At 61.2% G+C, this 14,443-nt stretch overlaps 1 protein-coding gene across 1 annotated transcript; it reads right to left on the bottom strand.

Annotated features, from left to right (window-relative positions):
* Nucleotides 1–6,960: 6,960 nt before the first annotated feature.
* On the bottom strand, nucleotides 6,961–10,934 carry EN2 (engrailed homeobox 2). Its single transcript, XM_008156443.3, has 2 exons — nucleotides 10,268–10,934; nucleotides 6,961–7,355 (listed from the first exon to the last, which is right to left on the bottom strand). The coding sequence occupies exons 1-2, from the start codon at nucleotides 10,932–10,934 to the stop codon at nucleotides 7,039–7,041; spliced, it is 984 nt and encodes a 327-aa protein (XP_008154665.1). The 3' UTR covers nucleotides 6,961–7,038.
* Between the last annotated feature and the right edge of the window lie 3,509 nt (nucleotides 10,935–14,443).

Genomic DNA, 14,443 nt, shown 5'->3' with positions numbered 1-14,443 from the left:
CTGCAGGGGGCTGGGCTTGGACCTTCTGCCAGGCCCTGGCCCCAGGCTCCGTCCGCACCTGGCTGAGTGTCTCAGAGACCTGGGTTTTCCCTGGGGCTGGGGAGCTTGGGTGTTACTTCCACTTACACCTGGGCAGAAGAGAAATGCCGATGGGCTTCCAGCATCGGAGAGCAGGGGGGAGGAGCCCCCGCTGGCAGAGGACCAGGAGGCCTGAGTTGGTGGCCACTTTCGCCCTTTGGGGGGAAATGAAGAGACAGCCTATTCAGTCTTTTAAAAGGTCCCCACATTTAGGACCATTTTAATTTTGAATCATCACTCCTATTAAATGGGAGGTTAGCCACACATTGCTTCTTAAATTGCATGATAGAATTATAAAATTATCTCCACATAATTAATTCAGGATTATGTTTCATTCTTGTTAGCATGTAATCAAAGCCTGTTATGTGTTTAGCTATAGGAACAGCAATTAATTTAAAAGCGTTACTTACACCCTCTGCTATTGACACCAAACGCGCCCGGGCATCATTAGGCCGCCCACTCGCTCTGGTGGAGGAGCTGGGGCGGAGGCGGCAGGACGCGGTGCGGGGTGGGACACGAGCCTAGGCTTCCAGCCGACCTGTCCGGCTGGGTGACCTTTCCTCTGCTTTGAGTCAAAGGTGTCTGGTGGCCATGGGACTCGGGCATCACGCAGTGACCATCCATTGGGACAGAAAATGGAGTGGAGTCAAGTCATTGGGCTTCTACGGAAACGCAGGCACGGCGCCTCCACATGTAGTCAGGAGGGGGCCCTGATATGAAGCGGGGTGCTTACGTTCCACTGAGATAAAGTTCACACCCAGTGTTTCCAGAAAGGGGCGGGTGTGTTTCGGGAAAGGCCTAGAGTCTTGACTTTGACTGGCCCAAGGTCTCCCATTCTCCCTCAGCGCCCGCCACCATCCACTTTCTAGAACCACGTGGATGACGTCTATTTACTCACGATTCTCTCCCTTTTTCCTTTCCTTAAACAGCTCCATAGACAGAGGAAGATGTGGGCACCCTTCCAGCCATGGGGCTGGGCCGTGGGGGGCAGCCTGAGCTCCACAAGGGTTTCATTTTTGGGGAGATAGTCCACCTCCCACGGTGGGGCCCACCCAGCAAACAACACAACAAACCCTTCTAGGAGGCCCAGAGGGCAATGATTGGGCTGGGGGGCGGGGACACACAGACCCCCTGTGCTTCCCACTTCCCGTGGGGCCGAGTGGTGCTTTGTAAGTATGTGTAAGCGATGCTTTATGAAAAGTATCTGGGAGGCGGACTTGGGGCCTCTGGGAGGGGCTGCAGGCTCTGGTCTTCTCCCAGACAAGGAGCGTTTGGAGCAGCTGAGCCATCATGCAAGCCAGGGATGAGTGCTTCCGGTTTCCATCCAGATGTTCGGCATGGAAAGGCATAATCGGAGAGTCCACAGAACAGCCTGCGTCCCGTGGAAATGTCTGCGGGGCCCATTGCCTGCGGCCCCACAGGACAGTGAGAGCCTGGGCAGGGGTCGGGCTGAGCGAGGGCTGAGTGGCTGCCTTGTCTCCGACTGCCTGCGGCTAGAGGAGTGCCCGCTCGCAGGATTCACATTCTGCTGAGGGGCGTGGGAGAGGAAACTATCAAAACCTCGCCACAAAGTTTTGGCCCAAAGGGAATATCAGATGCAACGTGCCCTGGCCACGAAATGACGCCCGGGTCCTGGCGAAGTTGGAGGGAAGCCACCAGTCTGCTGCCAGGAGGGGCTGCGCTTCCCCAGCGCCTGGGCAGCGGGAGCCTGTGATTACCCATCTAAAGAGGAGAGAAAGGGACGACGTCAGCGGAGGGGGCAGGGGCGGGGGGAGGAGGGGGCAGAGGCAGGGGGAGGGGCAAGGGCGGGGGAGGAAGGGGCAGGGACGGGGGAGGAGGGGGTAGGGGCGGGGGGAGGAGGGGGCAGAGGCGGAGGAGAGGGGCAGGGACGGGGGAGGAGGGGGCAGAGGCGGAGGGGAGGGGCAGGGGCGGGGGGGAGGGGGCAGGGGCGAGGGAGGAGGGGGCAGGGGCGAGGGAGGAGGGGGCAGGGGCGGAGGGGAGGGGGCAAACCCCAGCGGCAGAGCCTGACAGTCCCCTTGCAGACAAAGGACTTGGCGGGAGCGGAGAACCCCGAACGCGCCATTGAAAGGCTCTGGGCGGCCCTTCCGCGGGCTGCGCGCTCCGGCCGCGCGGCCAAGTTTGTTAGCTCGACAGATGGGGACGCGGCTGCCCGATTCTCCAGGCGCTCGGGGCTGGGGCTCGCAGTTTGGCAGCCAGCTTAGCCGTCATGCGTGCCAGGCTCCTCGGCCCCACTGAGGACCCGGGTTGTGTCAGGGGCCCTTGCGGGCCCTCCTGCCGCGCTCCCCACCGGACCCCTCCGGGAGGAGGCCGCGCTGTGGGCGGGCTGCGCGCAGCCCACTGGGCCGGGCTCCTCGTCCCTCCCGGGCGCCCCGAGACTGGGGCGGGGCGACGGGCGGGGCTCCTGGGCACGCCTTCCAGGCCCGGGGAGGCCGGCCGCGGCCACTCTTTGTTCCTGCTCCCGCAAAGCACGGGCTCAGCCCAGAAAGGGGGCGGGACAGCCAGTGGGGCCGGCCCCTGGCTCTGCACCCAAAGTTCCCCCAGCCCAGAAAATCGGGTCTGGCGTCTCTCGGGGACACGGAGGGCCTAGGGGCCTGGGGACACCCTTCCTGTGCCCAAACCTGGCACGACCTGACCGGGGGGGGGGGGTAGGAAGGAGGGGGAGAGGGAAGGACAGAAGTCTGACACCTGCTCCCTGAGACTCTGGGGTCGTTCAGCCCCCTCCCATCTTGGGGCTCCCCAAATGCCTCTGCGGGAGCTGGGCTCTCCCCGCAGCGGCTGAGCACGTGGCCAATAGCAACAACAACAACAATAACGCCATCCTCGTCAGCCTCTCCAGCCAGAGCCATGGGCAGCCCACGCCCGATGAGCCTGCTGTGGGAGCCACCGTGTGACTGTTACTACATCTCAGACGGTTTCAAGAACGGCCTTTTATTTGGGGGGGGGGGGGCCGGATGACGAGAATGGAGCATTAGAGAGAAATAAAACCCCGAAGGTGCGCTCGGGGCTCAGGCACCCAGGGCGACCGGGCCTGCAGCCCGCGGGGTCCGGGATTCAGCGCGCTGTGCCCCGGCCTCCCCTCTCCGTGCCCGCCCGCCCGCCCCAGCCCGGCTCCTTTGCTCCGAGGCCTGGAGGAGGCCTCGCTACGGAGAAGCGCGGACAAGGGGTGCCGGGCCCGGGTCCGCGCGGGAGCTGCCAGCCCGTGTGCAGGGGTGGCGGGTGCGGGTGAGGGGGACCCGTCAGTCTTCCCAGAGGCTTCGGCAGCGGCGGGCCTGGGTCGCCGGTCGCTCTTCCCCGCCAGCGCGGACTCCGCCGGGCAGGCTGCACTTTTCGGTGGAGCCGGGACCTCGCGGGCGCGTGGAGAGCTGCGGGGCCGAGGCGCGAAGGTCGCGCAGGAAACAGCCGCAGAGACGTGCGGCGGGGCGGGCCAGCACTCGCCACCCAGCCCGCCCGGCGGGGCGGCCGCGGGCGCATTTGCAGGCGCAGAGCCCGGTGGGTTGGGCGCCCTGCGCCGGGCCAGCCAGGGCCCGCGGTCCAGGAGCCCCATGGATGTGCCCTTTTCACTCAACAACCACCACCACAACAACAACAACAACAACAAGGGCAGAACTGGTGTCACCGGGTGGCTCCCTCTCGTGTCCCTAAAGAAGGCGCACGGCGGGTCCACCCTGGGCGCTGGTCGTGCCGCGCTGCCGCCTGAGGACCGCTCACCGACCGTTCCGGCCGCGATGGAGGCGGCTCCCTAGCACCTCGGGAGCGCGGACCGGCAGGCCTGGGGCGGCGTCGTCTCCACCCCGACTCCCAGCCCTGCGCCCGTCTCGCCCGGCCGCGGAGGGTGGTGGGCACAGCCAGGCCTGGGGTGGGGCGGTTCGACGGGGAAGAGCAGGGACTTCCCGTAGAGACGGCTTTCCGCAGAGGAACGCTTAGGAAACCGGCCTCGTGCGGGGCAACGATCTGGATCTGGCGGGAGGGTTGGGCGGAGCCGGACGGTCTGCGGAGAGTCTCCTGCTGCGGTCCCGGTCCTGGTCCAGATCCCAGGCAGCCAGAGGCCCAGGTGGGAACCGAGGCGGGTAGGGGGCAGCCGGCTTCAGAAAGGAGCCCCGCCTTCCTGTAGGCCTCGCTCCGGTCTCCACTCCCTCCTCGTGAGAGCGGCTGGCTGGCACAGCAGGGCCTCTCCAGGAGTTAGAGCTGAGTGTGAGCTGTTGATTTTTACAAATGTAATCAACAGAAGCGAAAGTAGCCTCTCAGCGTTCCGAGGGTCTGACAGCTCACTCGGTTGCATCCCCTCCCGGAGAGAAAAAGGAAATAAAGAAAAATGTCCCTATGCCACTGTAGACCTGGTATCTGCTTGCATGCCTCTGGGGACGGGGATCTCATTATCTTACAAAACTAACTTGCCCCGTAATCGTGTTATGATTTGCAAACAGATTAAAAAACAAAATGGTTTTTAACGTTGTTATACTGTCCTTTTATTAAAGAGTCCAATAGGGGAATCGTTGTGCTGGTGGGCTTTTGTTTTTAATCTGGGAACCCAGAACTGCAAAAGCGGGATGGGGGAGGAGGGCCACATCCTATTGTCCACGACCCTGGGCCACTCCGGGGCCTCCTCACTGAGCCGTGTCTTTGCAAATCCAGGGAGCATCTGGCCCTGCCCCAGGCCCGGGGGCCTCGGAACCGACAGTGTGGAACAGAAACAGCCTGGAAGATTCCCTTTAGTTTCTTTTACTGGGAGAAGAAAACTTTTTTTCCAGCCAAGGAAGTTTGGCAATGGAGAACTGGCGCTCCGGGCGCAAGCGTGGCCTCCTGGAGGTACGTCCCCGCCGCTTCCCGCTGGCACAGGGGCCTCGGCAGCTCAGAAAGGCCGGTGCTTTCCGGAACATACCTTGGGGTGTTGTTTTCCTCACCCTGTACTTTTGGGGTAAAAGCAACAACAAAAGGTAAAAGAGGAGAGCCTGTCTGCTGAGTAGGCAGAATCCCGCCCGGGGGACATTACCTGCTGCTCTCTGTGGTTGTAAGCATTTATTCAGGGAATAGCACCATACTTTTGAACACTTCCTCTGGTCAAGAGATGTGAACCTAAATTACTTGGATATTTTCTGTGCTCACATAGAAAATGACCAAAGTGTCTTCATAATTTTAAAAAGAGACACCAGCGCCCAGCCATGGGGAGCGGCCTGGAGCCGCCCGGACTCAGAAACACACTGAGGAAAACTAGTCATTCCACCTTGGACAGCCAATATTTTACAATAAATTGGGGTTATTTTTATTTAATTAATTTTCAAGATTTTAAACACACAAAAATGCAGAGGGAATGTTCACAATTTGGATAACCACAGTTGGAGATAGAAACATTCACTTCTCATAAGATTATAAATATTTGATACTGGAACTGTAAAATGCACATTTTACAAACTAAAAAAAAAAAAAAAAAAAGAAAGAAAGAAAAACTTTGCTTCCTGTGAAAAAGGCATATCATTTCATTGAGTTTCCTAAGCAGCAGATGGTTATTCACAGGATGTTAAATTACGTTTTGTTTTTATAGTTCCTTTTTAAAAAGGTTTACACTACTATGTACAGAGTGACAGTGTGTTAAAGTAAAATAAAGAGGCTTAAGGCAAAGAGAGAAAGTCGCCCTCCGTCCTCAGAGCCCGCAAGGCCTGTGTGGCCACGGCACCCCCTGCCCGGCTGCGGGGACATTTGGACGTGGTTCTTTTCTGTACACTAAACAGAAGACAGTGTGGCGTTACATAGAAAGATAATGTGTTTGTTTATATATATATATATGTACGTGGCGAGGATATATTGAATATATTTAATTTACATTGTACCACACCTTCAAAAAATAACATGTATATTTAAAAACAAAAGACAAAGTGATAAGAAATGGTTATTTACACATGTTCGTTTGTCCTTCCTCTGGGTCCCTGAGGGCTCAGAGAACCTTTAAAAGTCAAGGTAGCCACGTGCCCCAGAACTGGGGCTCATATACACCTGTCTGTGTGTGCACACACCTACATACATATGTACACACCTTGAACACGCTCTGTAGCAGAAGTGGCCACTTACAAAAAAAGAAGGGCACAAAAAAGAAAAAAAGCGAGAAAAGGCCACCGCTGTCAGGAGCCTTCTACTTCCGGGGCTGACAAGCATCTGAGGGGCTGGAGGGGCGGCAGGAGAGGCCTGAGCCTGGGCTGGAGGGAGGAGGGTCACCCCTCTGCTCGAAGCCCTGGTGCTGAGAGTCGGGCACTAGCTGTGGCCGAGGGACAGGGGACAGCAACACAATACAGATGCAGACACGCACTCCCGGGCCTGGTGCGGAGCGGGCGGGAGAGAAGGCAGGAGGAGGGATGGAGCGGAGTGTGGTGAGACTGAGAACCACTGTGGGCCCATGCCTAGCACAGGCCCTGGCAAGAGGCACGGCCACTCTCCCCCAAAGGGCCTGGCTGAGGCTGGGGAGCAGCCCCTCCTGTTGCCCATGGCACAACCATACAAACAAAGTGGCAGAACTCATAGACCAAGTAGGAGCTATTTATTCGGTTCACAGTCGTGTGAAATGCAGCAATAAAAATCTTTGGACTTCAGCAAGTTGTTTTAATTTTTCTTCTTTTGAAATTAAAAAAAAAAGCGTCCCATGTCCCATATGGAACTTAGGGGATTAAAAAAAAAGATGAAACCCTAAGCAGCCCCCTTCGCAAAAAAATAAAATCATAAAATTAGCATAATTTCAAACACACAAAAATAAAAAAAATATTTTATAGTCAGATATTTTGGATTTTACATCACCTGTAAATTATATACACATAGAATATTGCAGAACCACAGCTAACACACGATCCTTTCACTAGGAATGCTGGTATAATTTTTGTACACTTGCCCTTTTGGATAACTTTAAATTATTGCATTGTTTCGCGCGCACAGAGACGCGCAGGGGGAAGAGGGCGCCTACTCGCTGTCGGACTTGCCCTCCTTGGCCGCGGTGGAGTGGTTGTACAGGCCCTGCGCCATCAGGTGCACCGCCAGCGTGTTCTTGCTGCCCGTGGCCTTCTTGATCTTGGCGCGCTTGTTCTGGAACCAGATCTTGATCTGCGACTCGTTGAGGCCCAGCTCCTGGGCCAGGCCCTGGCGCCTCTGCTCCGTCAGGTACCTGTTGGTCTGGAACTCGGCCTTGAGCCTCTGCAGCTGCTCCGCGGTGAAGGCTGTGCGCGGCCGCTTGTCCTCTTTGTTGGGGTTCTTCTTCTTTGGTTTTCGGGACCTGGGGCCTGGGGAGGTGTGGAGGAGAGAATGCTGGTCAGGGGCTGCGGACCTGCCTGCTGGCTCAGACGCAGATCGCTCCACCAGCGCCCGAGGACGCAGGCTGCGGAGGGAGGCGCCCAAGGTCTCTGGGCTGGACTTGGGGGGACTGGGCGTGGGCTGGCAACCATCACCAGGTCCCAACCCCGGAAAGACGGCTATGGGCCAGCAAAGCCTAGTGAGGGTGGAGTGGGGTGCAGGGCAGACTGCGTGGAGAAGTCTCCAGGCAGAAGGAAAGTCCTGGAGGGAAGCAGCCCTAGACGCCTGCGGGCCTTGCTAGCCCTCCCCAGGCTCTGTCCAGGAACAGACGGGCAGGCATAGGTGCTGGGCCAGAGATGAGGGGAAAGAATGGGGGGCGGGGGGGGGGGCAGAGTAGCAGAAGCTCTGGGGCTGTGGAGGGGCTCCCACAGGAACCTCACAGGGGACACCCAGAGGGTGCCAAGGGCTGTGGGTCCTGATAACGGGAGGGGCCCAGATATCTGCCTCCACCCCCCCACACCCCCCCCGCCACCACACACACACACACACACACACACACACACACACACACTGGCCCTGTAGGCCCAAGTTTATTGTTTCCTTTAAGGACAGGAGCATAAGTGTCCTCTGGGTGGAAGCAGCCCTGCCAATCCAAGCTCCCCCTTCACCCCCACCAAGTCTCCTTGGTCCCCCAGCACTGGAGGGAGAGCCTGTCCCTGCTGGCTGACCTCAGCTGCCTGCCCCGCCCCCGCCCCCGCCGGAGCCCCCACTGAAGTGTCCTCAGGCTAGGACCTTCTCCTCACTTGGGAAGTGGTGGTAAGGCTCCAGGACCCCTCGGTCTGCAAAGGCCCAGCAGTGCAGAGGGAAGCGTTTTCTTTTTGTTGATCAAGCTCACTGGCCGAGAGGGTGTGTGAGAGGGGAGGCCATGGAGGCTGCTGGGGGTGCGGGGTTGCACCCCTGGGTCTCCATCTGTGAAATGAGTGAATCAGCTTTGGGGCACTCCCCTCCTCAACGTCTAAGAAGGTGCCTGTGGCTGGAGACTAGAGGTTGGGCAGCCAGAACCCCAGGTCCCCACCCAGTCCCCAGCCCACCCTGCAGGCTGCACCCCCACCCAACCCACCGGGACCTGGGGGTGGGGATCCACAGCTCCAGGGCTGTGCTGAGCCCAGGGCTGGGGATGGTCTGGGGAGCCAGTGGGCATGGAGGCTGACCCAGCCAAGCTCTCTCTCTCCGGGGAGGTAGACTCCCACAGCGGGGCCGTGGGCACCAGAGAGGGGTCCCAGGGGTGGTAGGGCTCAAACTCCTGGCCTTTTAGATGATAAAACACGCACACTCCCGCCCTCGCCCCAGGGGCCATCCACGCACCAAAGCCCAGGCCCGGCCTTGATCCCCAAGGTGCAGATGGGGCGGTGGGCCAGGCCCCGGCTGCAGGAGGGGCAGGGTGGCTCTGTGCGGCCGGCCGAAAGGACCAGGCGGTGTGCACCGGCCTCTGCTTCCAGGGGCCAGTTCAGTCTCCACTCCCTCCCTCGCCCCAGAGGCACACTTACCCCCCAAACTCCTCTGCTGCTGGGGTTCCTGCAGACACAGAACAGTCCCCCTCCACACACACACACTAGTTCACTCGTTTAAGGAAAGAAAATCTCCCCAAAAGCAGAATTTTTAGTTCCCTTTCTTCCTGGATTTTCTTTCCAAACGAAACACGTAGGAGTCTCGGAAACAGAACCAAACCTCAGCAAGAAAACTCTGCCTCGCTCTTTCCTGAAACCCCAAGGAGCGAACGTGATCTCACAGGGTTTGTGTGTTGTTTTCAGCCCGGGAAGACCCAGCCGCTCGCCGCTGCCGGCTCCTTGGGGCTGGGCTTGGCGGGCTGCTCCTCGGCGCACAAAGCCAGCGAGGCTCCTCGCGGCCCCATTGTGAGCCTCTGTGTTAATTAAATATTAACAAAGGAGGGAGGCGAGAACAATGGAGCAAATTTCAGATCTAACCGGAGAAATTTGGGTTTCGTGAGAGAGAGACAAGGCAGCAGCAAGGCAGCAGGGTGACTGGGGTGTGCTGCGGCCTGGGTACACCATCTCTGCGAAACACTTGAGGGTTGGGGCAGGGGGTCCGTTGCCAGCTGGGGACAGACCCGCACTCAGTGCAGCTGGGGTTCTCACGAGGACTTGGCCTTGGCTTTTTAAAACCCAGACCTGTGAGAGACTCCGGCACCTACACACCCCTCTCACAGCCTGCCCCTTCCCTGCCCGGGAGCAGCCCCGGGAAGCCTCAGGGAGAAGCTCCCCTCTCTGGGGGGTACCGCAGGTCCCCCTCCTCCAAGCTGTGTGCGAGGCGTGCAAATAGCGCTGGGATGAGAGCAAAGGGCGCCTGTTTCCGCCTGCCCTCTCCGGCTCCCGCGCTGACGGCAGCGCCTGCGAGGGGCCGAGGAAAGAGCTGCAGCCGCTCTTTCTTCCGGGCTGCATCTGGGGTTTCTGGGTCGCAGGAGGAATCTAGGTCTGCGGTGAGCTACTCGTGGGTCCCGGATCTAGGCTGAGTTGGAAGGATCGGAGAAGGGGCTGAGCGGCGAGCTGCCGGCCCGGCTCCCAGCCACCCCCGTTTCCCACCAAATAAACTCCAGCCAGGGGATGGGGGGCTGGGGCTGCGCGGAGAGGCCCCTAAAGGCAAGAGAGAGAGAGCAGGTCCTGCCGCTCCTGCCGTTCTAAGAAGTCTGTACACCCCGGCGAACGGATCCTGCGCCCTCGCCTCCCGGCCGCAGCCCGGGCCAGCGGCAGCCGCACAAAATGTCGCTGTGAGCGTCTTTGTGTACTTGGGGGAGGGGGTCCCGGTGTCTTCTTCCACCGGGAAGTTCCCGCGCCAGCGCGGCCCTGCAGCCCCGCGGCGGCGGGCGCGGGGTCCCCGGGCTCACCTGAGGAAGGCCGGTCCGAGTAGCGCGTGCAGTAGACCCACGCCGGCCAGAGCATGGGCTGCGCGCCCAGCGTGGCGCTGGCCTGCGAGCTGTCCGAGTCTGAGCTCAAGGACAGGTCGCCGCCTCCCAAGCCGCGGGCCTTGAGCGCCCCGTCCAGGGGGCCGCTGGGGTCGCTGCCTTTCTTTGCGTCGCTGTGCAGCGAGAGCGCCTTGGAGCCTCCTTCCCCTTCGCCCGGAGACTCGCCGCCGCCGCCTGGCAGCGGCCCGCCGGCACCCGGCGTACAGGGCGCTCTCGGCCGGGGCTCCCGGACAGACCCCAGGAGCTGATCGGCGCCGCCCGCGCCGCCGCCTCTGTCCGCACCGCCCGCACCGCCTTCGCCGCTTCTTCCTCCGCCCGCGCCGGCACAGCAGGTCCCTGCGTCCTTTCTCCGGCCGAACTCGGGCCGCAGGATGTTGTCGATGAAGAAGTTGGTGATGCGGTGAGGGTGCTGGTGGTTGCCCGGCACCTGCAGGGCCGCTGGCAGCACCAGGGCCCGCCGGCGTCCGGTGTCTGCATCGCCGGGGCTGCTGCCGCCACCGCCTCCCGAGCCGCCACTGGGGCTGGATTCTGGCTGCCACTGCCCCTCCGCCGCCGCCGCGTCGCTGGGCTTGGAGTCATTCTCCTCCATGCTGTTCACGACAAATCCCAGATCGTCTCTCCGGGGACCCCTCCAATCAGCCCTCTGCCCGCCGGCGGCGCACAAGGGGACCCCCGCGGCCGGCCCGCGCCTCCACCCCGCCGAGTCTTCCAAGGGCGTGCGCAGGGGCCGCGGCCAGGGCTAGGGTCCTGCAAGTCGGCGGCCGCGCTCGGAGCGGAGCCGTTCCAATCCACGAGTTGAGTTCGAAGACCAAGAGTTGCCCCGTGCCCCAAGCCGGGAGATTCAAAAGTCTGGTCCTCCCGTCGGCAGGGCGCGCGGGCGCTGGGCAGTCACAATGGTCCTGCAGGGACGCGGGGCGCCTCCGGGCTCCGCGCTCCTCTCCGCGTGCGGCTGCCTCTGCCTCCCGCGCTGCCCGCGCTGCCGCAGTGGCCGCCCCGGGCTGGAGCTGCGCGCATGCAGGCAGCGCGCTCCTCGGCGCTTACGCCCGCCCGGGCCTGCTCCGGCCGCCGCCGCCTCCCGGCCGCCCTCGCCCGCGCGCCCGGGCCGGCCCTCGAGGGTGCGGGGCGCCGGCGGTCAGCACGTCCGCCGCTGCCAGCACGCACATGGAGGCCCGCGGGCCCGCGCTGAGCTCGGCCGCCGCCCCGCTGCGGGCCCGGGCGCCCCACCTGCGTGCGGCCGCGCCCCCGCCGAGTCCCGCCGAGCCCCGCGGCCCGAGCCGCATGGGTGAGAAGTAGAGGCTGCGCCGGGCCGGGCCGGGCCGGGCTGGGATGCCCGCGCTCCCTCGCCGTCTGCGCGCCCTCGCGGCCAAGACCTCCGCGCCGGCTCGGAAATTTCCAGGCCACTTAGCGCAACCTGAGACACTTTAACTCTGGATTTTGTTCTTATTTTTAACAGAGCCCCCTCGAGTGACGTCGCGGGCCGGTCTCATGGACACGTGCCTCGGGCCAATGGCCGCAGCGTCTCGCGCCCACGTGACGCGCCAACCGCGGCTGGGTGACAGGAGGCTCCCGCCGCCCCGCCCCGCCCCCGCCGCCCCTCCCTCCCTTAAAGCAGCCGCGTCCTCTGGCTCGGGGTGCGGGAGCCCCGAATCCGCGAGACCCTGACGGCGTCCCCTGCGCTCGAACGCGCTTTCCCGTCGCTGGGACCGAAGGAACCCCCGCGGTGGCATTCTCCGGTCACCCTGGTGTGCGGCCGCACACACGGTCTGAGAGATTGCAATTTTTAACATTTCCATATTGTTTACCGTGGGGAAAAATCCCACAATTCCTTGCACAAAAATGCATAAATCATATTAAATAGGCTGCCGAGATACAAAGGGACTTTTGTAGCCCGCGTTCCTCGCTATGGAGAGGGCAGTTGTCACTTACGTTTGACTTTGGTGACGGGCAGGTTCCTGTGTTGAACGCAGAGCTGGCGCTCAGGACCCTCCTCCTGCAGACACTTACTGTAAGTGTGCGTGTGTGTGCGTGTGCGGGTGCGTGTGCAGAACGGCGCGTGCAGAAGGCAAGGTCCCCTGGGGACACCCATCCTCAGAAAACGGGCAGGTGGACCTGGAGGAGCGCGGGAGCAGATTTCGGGCTCCGTGGGAGGGAGAAATAAAGGCGCATGGGGGTCAAACAGTCGTCGGTTTGGAAATTCCTAGCCAACCACATGCCCTGCCCCCAGGCCTTCCTCCTCGTTTTTCTTAGTCTTAAATTCCTTAAACTAGTTCCACTGGGAGCAGGGCCCTTCCGAAAAGGGAATCAGGAATTACATGGTGGGGGGATTTGTTTTCCCCTCCCCTCCTTCCTCGGTCCCTTTTGAAACTTCCTTTCCAGCTGCTGTCAGATGTCCAAATTGAATTTCCATTTCCTCTTCTCTCCCCTTCTCCCTCAGGGTCCTGCCAGAAAGCTCCTCTCTCCTGACCCCCAACACCCTTGGTTACCCCAGGAGTACCTGTCCATCATTTAAAATGCATTTTTATTGAAATTTGCAAACTTTGAGAAAACACCCAAAAGGGCAATTCTGAGGGTGCGGGAGCATTGGCACAATAAAAGTGCCCTTGGTGGAAAGGGGGGTGGAGAGGGAAGAAGGGAGAGGAGGTGGCGTCGGGTGCCCCAGGACTGGCCTGCGGAGGGGCAGAGGCGGCAGCTTCGGGTGCCAAACAGCTGAGGCCCTTGCCAGTGCGGAGGAGGCTCTGGGTCAGGGACTGCCTGCCAAGTGCTGCCAGGCCAGGGAGGGGGTAAGTCTGCAAGCAGCCCTCCAGGCAGAGTGATGGCCAGGCCCCGACCTTCCCCAGCCCAGCTCAGCTCTGCTCCTGTGCCCCCCAGGTCCTGTCCCCTTTCACCCACGGGCCCACTGCAGGCTCCAGGTGCAGCAGCTGCTCCGGTGGGAACTGGCCCCAGGAGGAGGGGCATGGAGGGCAGAAGGAGGACCTGGGCTGGCCACCAAAGGGGTGGAGGCATGTAGGTGCTGGGTGTGGGTAGGCTCTGGAGGCAGATGGGGAGCTCATGGGTCCCCTGTGAGATTCAAGTAGGGTGGGGAAGCCACTACTCCCTTGGGGTGACTCACAAATCTTCCTCGCCCCCCCCCCCCATTTGGAAGGGTTATCACGAAATTACCTGGCTAAGCACACACCTGCCAGGGACACTGCCTGGGTCTCAGAAAATGAAACCCCACAGTCTGCCTGCCCCTAGGAACATGGAGCTGCTGGGGTTTGTGGGAACACCCTGTTGACACATGGTTAAGGTTTGGGGGAAATGCCTACAGCTCGGGGAGCATCCAGTCCCTTTGGGTCTCCTGGAGGCAGGGGGCGTGGAGGGACAGCCCAGGGCCCTCGGATCCCTGCAAAGTGGTCCAGGCTAATTTCTCAGTCATCCCCTGAACACCAGTTAGGCCGCCTCCTGAGAAGTACTTTCGTTTCTGGGGCACTGCTGCTTCTGAGCGCCTGGGCATTACAGAGCCCAAGGTGGGGGCTCCTGCTGTGTTCCTTCCTGTGACCCAGACCCCAACTCCCCGAGCGCACTCTCCTGGCAAACCTGGACTTGGGGGCCTCCAGGCTGCACGGAAGGAGGGGCACTCCTGGGTTACTGGCCTGGGGGGCGGGGGGTGGGTACGGGGTGATGCAGCAGGAGCAGAGAAAGGAGTGAGGAGAGCAATAATTGGGGGGTGGGCATCTCAGGCTTCCCAGAGCCCACCCAAACATCAAAGTCAGCCCTGAGAGTGGGCACCATCCAACAGGCAGCGGGAGGCTGTGGGATTTGGGCCAAAGCTGCACTCAGTGGGTTTGCTCAGGGGCAGAGAGGATCCTGTCTTACATAGAAATCTCCAGCTGTTTCCAGAAGCTTCAAAAACGTGCTGGAGGCCCGACCTGGCCTCTTGCTGGATCTGGGGCACCGCCCTGGCTGTGTGTGCTTTTCTGGCGGGGGTCGGGGAGCCTGCCTTTCCAAGTCTCTGCGGCCCTGGGCCCAGCCGGCCCGCGCCCCTTTCTCCAACCCGGACCTGCTGAGGCCCTCAGGGTCGGTCTCTGTGCAACCAGGCAGGCCACCTCCGGACACGTG

The sequence above is a fragment of the Eptesicus fuscus genome, chromosome 14 (genome assembly GCF_027574615.1).
Source record: "Eptesicus fuscus isolate TK198812 chromosome 14, DD_ASM_mEF_20220401, whole genome shotgun sequence".
In the NCBI taxonomy this organism is placed as follows: Eukaryota; Metazoa; Chordata; class Mammalia; order Chiroptera; family Vespertilionidae; genus Eptesicus; species Eptesicus fuscus.
The sequence above is the reverse complement of the archived record's forward strand: the minus strand, read 5'-3'. Positions and strand labels throughout refer to the sequence as shown.

Coding starts and splice junctions, on each gene's coding strand:
- EN2 (XM_008156443.3), bottom strand. CDS start 10,934: ATGGAGGAGAATGACTCCAAGCCCAGCGACGCGGCGGCGGCGGAGGGG. Junction 7,356..10,267: donor CTCGGACCGGCCTTCCTCAG/GTGAGCCCGGGG, acceptor ACACCTCCCCAG/GCCCCAGGTCCCGAAAACCA.